The sequence below is a fragment of the Opisthorchis viverrini genome, assembly GCF_000715545.1.
Source record: "Opisthorchis viverrini unplaced genomic scaffold opera_v5_271, whole genome shotgun sequence".
In the NCBI taxonomy this organism is placed as follows: Eukaryota; Metazoa; Platyhelminthes; class Trematoda; order Opisthorchiida; family Opisthorchiidae; genus Opisthorchis; species Opisthorchis viverrini.
The window spans coordinates 169491-176121 of NW_008751929.1; the positions used below are offsets into that span (position 1 = coordinate 169491).

The following is a 6631-nucleotide window of genomic DNA, read 5'->3' on the forward strand; positions in this document are numbered from 1 at the left end:
GATTGACCCATCATCAGGGGTCAGAGTCGCGAGACTCAAGACGGGTTTCATCCTGGCCGAGGTTGCATTGCTCTTCCTGCGGGCGCCCTTGTCTGTCGGAGCCTCACTGGCCAAGCTTTCATGGTGTCACTCTGACATCCTATCGTGATTTATACAAGCACGCAAGGTATGCTGCCAGAGCTTGTTCCTATCCTCGCAAAGTGAACTGCTAGCTTCCTCCTGTTGCTCCTTCGTAAAAGGCTACTCTTAAATAATTTCCCATAGTTGTTCCGTGAGTAAGCACGAGTGTTCAGCGGTCACCAATGCTGGTGTTTCCTTTACCTCATTTGTTTCCATCACTTATCTCCTGAGATGATAACTTCTCTGCTTTTTGTAGCTCTGACGACTTCGACGTTTCGTTTAACACCTCCTCATGAATAGTCAACATTCTCGTGCAATTTAAGATGCATTCTGGAAAGTCGTAGTACCTGATCTCTTTATACGCCCCCATGATGTTAACCGGTGAATGGAAAGAACAAATTAAACAATTACTTGGCGATCGAGACCGACTGCAGAAGACACAGTTTGAATATGTAATAACTGATTGTAAGACTGTCACTTTTTGTGTGATCGATAAACTAGATTCTAAGCTCAGGGATCGTGTTGGGCAGCTCACGAAAGAATATAATAGGGTTTCACTTGAGCTCAAGTCTTCCAGACAGGAAAATTTGGATTTGTCATTAAAGCTAGAAAAAAGGTGAGTTGTTCACATAATTTATTCCGCAGCAATGCTTTCATGTCGCATGACTTTGAGCAAAAGGTATTCCGTCTGCAAGAGGAAGTAACTGAGCTCCATCGTCAGAAAGGTGATGTAGGTCCATGCAATATCAGCTGGTTCATTTGAATGTTGCAGTTGGCGAGCAATGTAATTGATTTGAGCAAATCTGTTCAGGAAAAGGATAAGCTGCTATCATCCGTGCATTCGAAGTAGGGTTCACCACGTTTTTCAGTCAAGTTTTCAGATTGTCAGAATTAGAAAATGAAGCCAGGAACCTACAACAGGCAAATATGGGCTATCTAAACGAAATACATAACTTGGAGCGTGCTAACAAGGTAAGTTTGAAATTCATACACAATAGTCTGCCAGCTGTTACGAGATGAGAAAAATGCCATGTCGGAAACCCTACAGGCTGTTCAAGTCAAATGCGCCGAACTGGAAGAAGACAAGTGTAGACTAATTGAGCGTATTAATAAACTTCAAAGTGTGGTTGAGCGTCTGAAGAATTTGGAGCACGATGTAAACTACAGGTAACTGTTGTCATATTTACGAGCGTCTTTAGGAAGGCCCAAGAGACTATCCGGAAGCAACTGGCTGAAGCTGCTAGTTTATCGGTCGACGAGCCGTAAGTTTCTTCTACTTGTTTGCATGACGCTGAACTGCAGGCATAATATGGGGCCCCTGGTAGCTGCGGTCGTTCCGACTAAAGCAGTTGCAGAAGTTGTAAGTTTTTGGTCTCCTGTTATACCCACTATAAATAGCTTGCAAACGAGGGAGAAGTTAACAGTGTTCGTTTTACTCCTTCTGGAAATCTCTTCGGTTCGGCCGGTTTTGACAGAAAGCTCCGTTTATGGTCTGTTGTAGGAGGTAAGTCTCCAGGATATCGAAGCTAACCATGTTCTCCCAGTTCCCTCTTATTGTAAACTTTTTTCTACCAACCGCTGTCCTTATGTTTAAGCGAATTGAAGGTGTAAGCTAAATAACTGGTTTTCGATAGAAGTCGCGTCTCATCATCATTATCGACAACATGACACCAGTTTTCAACACCGATCTTTCGCTACTGTACAACCATGATTTATTTGAGCTTTATCGTAAAGAAAATAATAAAGGTGGACGGGAAAGGGCCTTAGTGCTAGCCTACTGCAACCAGTCCGAGGCGTCTACGCCCCTAGACTCTCATTCAGGCAATCGGGATAGAAACTGACAATATGATCGCCACTGACATCGGTATGAGAGACTCGGGGGGTCACCCCCAAGAATAGCCCGATAGGTTGCTGAGGAGCGCAAACCGTCATACCACGGTAGGGTCCAGTCTCTTCGTGACGACTAGATGCAAGGTATTCATGTTCACTATCATTAAAGGCAGTACGCTAATGCTAAATGTGGGTACTTAACTTCCACACAGCCGTAGAGTAAGGAGGCTCTAGTTAAGGAATGAGATGTCAGGGCTTGTTGCGGAAGCCCCACATTCCTAAGGACGACCATCAAAAGGGTAAGATTTATCAACACCTCCAATCGGCTTTGGAATAAACACATGGAGGCGTCATGTCGGAGTAGGATGTCTCACCGAACCTAAGCTCAGCACACAGCAATTCGACTAACGAGTGACTGTACGTTCACAATTTGAACCGGATCTTGGGTTATCTAGCCGTGTGCGAGGGGATCACAGGGACCTCATACAGAAAAGTGCTAAGACCCCATACCACTGATGTGAAGCAAGCTAGATGTGTTCACAACTTCAAAATATGTGTGCAAATCAGGGGTTTCCTTCACATCTCATCGTCTTCTTCCTTTGGGTTCATAGTTCTCATGTCACACCCTCATCCGGAGCAAAGCACTGTCTGGTATACTGTTAGGCTGAGACAGGGCCTACTCATTATTCGGGGTTCGATTTCACCCATGAACTTCTAGACAAGATTTGTCAACTTGATCTGTGCGCCATCTCGTATTGAGAGATGTTAGCATTAGCGATTGCTGGGCTCAGCTTTCAAGCGAAATTGCTATGGACCACATATTTATGGACCATCTCTTTTTTAGTCCATCATTAGAGCACTTGACGTGTAAACATACAAAGGCACAGTTCATATTTCAGTTTGATAGTACGGTATTAGGCAAGTAAACGTGATCTGTATTTTATTAACGCACCATATCGACAATCATTGTCAGAATAGACTCCAGTACGACCGTGATACTTTGCCACCGCACAACTACGGAGTTTAAGGCCCTGAATTAGACAAAAAATAGATTGGACAGAACAGGAACTCGGTACTGACCTGCGGGCCAGATCGTTGCTAAAGTAAATGAGCTGTGAAAAGCGCCATAGCACTTAACTGTGGGTAATCGGGAATGTGATATGATGTGGTCGTGATGCTCGGTTTTACCGTAATAATCTGAATCGCGATTCATTGAAATTAGGCCACATTATTAGAACCTCTCGAGGTGGGCTTCCATCACAGCCAGCGTGGTGCTATTAAACTGTCCACTCCAAGTCATATATTTAATGGCATCTGGAATTCTATTGCTTTTAAAAGTTTTTGGCATTTTTATTTAATGCGACTGTATATCATTTAAGCCTATTTCGATTCGTTTCTTGCAGGTAAGTGTGAACTGCGCTCGACACTAGTTGGATGCAATGCCTCAATATCTGCTATCGATTTTGACCCAAAGGTGAGTGAGAACCTACCTTTCAGTGCCGCGATACTTGTACGCATTGTTCTCATTCCCGGCACGCGTAATTTTCTTCCGGATGCCTTTTTGCGTTGCACTTGTCTTAAGCTGTTAGTGGCGATTCCTAATGTCGCAGTTCACATCCCTTCCTCTGCTGTTGTAGCACGTCATAGCTCTTTGATAATATAGTAATACACATCATTGTTAACGAAAGAACCATTCCTGGGAATACATCTGGTGGCTGCTGTCGGTGAGATCTCGGATAACTGCCACTATTCCCAGGCTTTCTTGACTTGACAATTCCAACCCCATTTATAGTTCCCATTCTAGGACCAGAGCGCTGGAATAGAATTCAATCTGTCCGCTTTGCGATTATCTGCCGTCACACTTCCGTTTGGCTTCACTGACATGAACCTTAGCAGGGTGGCATACGTACCAACATTATGATACTTAGATATTTTTGGTTGTGTTGGCTCAGCTATCCCCAACGGCCGAACATACGGATAGGTAGCTAGGAGTTTCTCGGGTGCATGAGGTTTCCGAATCGATGGTAATCCTAGGCAGATTTGGAGGAAGATGATTACTTTCAGCTTCTCTTGTCAACTTGGATTCAATTCATCACAATAAATGCCTGAAGGCGAGATGATAAATTTTTAGGCTCAATCGCCTCTGGTGCATCGCATTCGTTTATAGCGTGTTTTTGCGTCATACGCTGAAGATAACGTAATGCCATAACGCACTGATGACGTCTGCTTAATTGGTAAACAATCGTTTTCAAGCTGATTGTTAGCGAACTTATCAACAGCCACGTGTCCGGCAACGGATAAACGCACGTTCAATCATCATTATGTGCTTGTCGCTCATCATTGATCCGATAGTTAATCTACGGAACAATATATGCCACTCCTCCAACTTCCCAATATTATCTGGGCTATCTACCTGATTTAACAGACTCATTAGTAAGACTGTCTGGCACTTTTCACTCCAACTGTAATGCAACTCATTATTCACAGTAGAGGCCCCACGAAGAGAAACCGCAAATGCGTTCTCTGTCAGCCACAATTTAGTGTTTAACCGCCCTAAAAGAGAGTCCTTCATAGGGCGAGATGGCCCAGGTGGTTAAAGCGCAAATTTGCTGACTGGAAGGTCCTTGGTTCGAATCCGACCTCCGCCTCTCGACTTCCCCTGTCTAGGCTTGGGCAACCTGGCAGTAGCCCAGCCCTCGTGCTTCCTTCTGGTAGCATGGCAGCTAGGCACCGGAAGGGTGCTACAGCTGAACGCATTCATTCAATCCTTCATGAGAAGTCAGAAGACCCTTGGCTTATACCTTACCGAAAGTAGTCAACTTGCAAAAAGTGATTTGTTTCGCTGTTATGTCTTTTGTGTGCAAGAACCGTCTGCCAGGTTAGTCAAATTTAGTCAGCAACAATTGGAAAAGCGTAGGAAGGAGTCGACGTAAAATATGTCTTGTGTTTTTGTAAGAAAAACGTCTGTCAGGGAAACTGGGCTTTGTGGTTTTTCCTCAACTTCTGTTTAAGTTTTACGCCAACCTTAAAAACGAAGTGTATGTGGACAAAAATATTTGCGCCTGTCAGGCATGTGTTTTATAAATAGACGTGAAGTGGGACAAAACTTCTTCAGTTAGAGATGTTTCTCGGAAACACTTTCGCCACTGGTTTTCAATGGTTTCAGTTCTCCCAGTGCGTCATTCTTTTTAGATTTACTTTAGGCAGGAGTATCCAACTACCATACCTTCCAAAGATAAAACGGGGAGAACAGTCATTCCGGGACGAAATGGCTCAGTGGTCACAGCGCGAATTTACTGAGCGGAAGGTCCGTGGCTCGAACCTGACCACCGCTTCTCAACTTCTTCAGTCTAGGCTTGGGCAACCTGACAGTATCTCAATCCTCGTGCTTCCTTTGGGTGGCATGACAGCTAGGCACTGAAAGCTGAACGATTTTTTTCATTCCGGTCGCTTTTCGAGGGATCTACGCTTGTGGCTTGAGAAAGACTCCGTTTTGGAACACTCTCTTTGTCTCAGAATACTATGTTGTTTAGATTATTGTGGAACTCTTCAGAACTGTGAGCAAATGCTCTTGCTGTGTTTGCCTACGCAGATTTCCTGTGCAAATGTTCCTTGCATGCGTGTGATTGACTGTTCGCCCTCAAACAGCATGGCAGCGATCTTATCTGACGCCCGTTCTCTTTCGCTTTCTGCGTTTGAAAGGTTTTTTTTATGGAACTGACCTTAGTATTGCACGACGTTAGTTGCGGGTGGTTTTAGGATTTTTAGAATTTTCGTTCACATATTCTTGTTTGAACAGTTCTTTTATCCTGGCACAATTACGCTTTCAAGTTCACAGTAAAGTGGAGAAGTACCGATTCCGTGTTTCACTCTTAGAGCTCAGTAGCACTGCATATGCATGGTCTTGTGTGTGGGTCGTTGAACATGACCTGGTAGAAATACATATTCCACAACTGTCCACAATAATCCTCATTTGTGGAGAAAGGGGAAATAAAATCCCCCAGTTATGTTTCCTTTCAAGTCCAAATCCTCAGCGCAACCAGAAGCGAGGACGTTGACTAAGGTATTCCTAGATCGACCAAGCATGGACAGTCGAAGTGTCCTCGATAGACTCAAGCCACTGGTTTTCCTCCAGGAAGTGGTGCGTTGATTTCTGGTTTTTCCTCTAGATCGTGCAGGATTCGAGCACTGTTCACTGTGTGAGACCTACGGACACTCGACATAGTAATCCGCCCACGAGACTGTTGGACTAGCAGTTGTTTGGTTTCTCCTGAGAATCAATTCTCTTTGAGGGGTTACGTATCAGGTCGTGGATGACGGTAAACGTCGCTGTGGATTGATCTCTTCTGATAGGATGCTATAGCCGGATTTCCCTCTGATTTATCTTCAAATAATATTCATCCTCTATGGTAACCATGTTTTCGAATTGAACGCTGTAGGAGACGGTCGTCCTCGGGGCCTCCAGTGATTTCTCTTGTCGTGTTTGGACACTTGCCGATTCCAGACTACGTGTCAACCTCACTGGACATGCCAAGAGCGTTGTTTCTGCCAAATTTATTGGCAGCGCAAAGCGGGTTGTCACAATATCTGCGGACAGGACGATAAAAGTAAGATACTGGTAATTTATTCCTGAACTGCTCAACACGCCTAGTCGTCATGTTTTCACCAGATCCTCTGTCTT

General features: G+C 44.4%; 1 protein-coding gene across 1 annotated transcript in view; it reads left to right on the forward strand.

Annotated features, from left to right (window-relative positions):
* Positions 1–467: 467 nt before the first annotated feature.
* The window catches only part of T265_14820 (hypothetical protein), a gene marked incomplete at both ends in the record, with an annotated part of 16105 nt that continues 9941 nt past the window's right edge, over positions 468–6631 (forward strand). The window contains 11 exons of the mRNA XM_009175411.1: positions 468–585; positions 622–736; positions 766–850; positions 893–966; positions 1002–1092; positions 1127–1287; positions 1320–1382; positions 1423–1480; positions 1519–1624; positions 3354–3424; positions 6390–6557. Of these exons, the coding sequence (XP_009173675.1) occupies positions 489–585; positions 622–736; positions 766–850; positions 893–966; positions 1002–1092; positions 1127–1287; positions 1320–1382; positions 1423–1480; positions 1519–1624; positions 3354–3424; positions 6390–6557 (1089 nt within the window). The remainder of the gene's footprint in view (positions 586–621; positions 737–765; positions 851–892; positions 967–1001; positions 1093–1126; positions 1288–1319; positions 1383–1422; positions 1481–1518; positions 1625–3353; positions 3425–6389; positions 6558–6631) is intronic.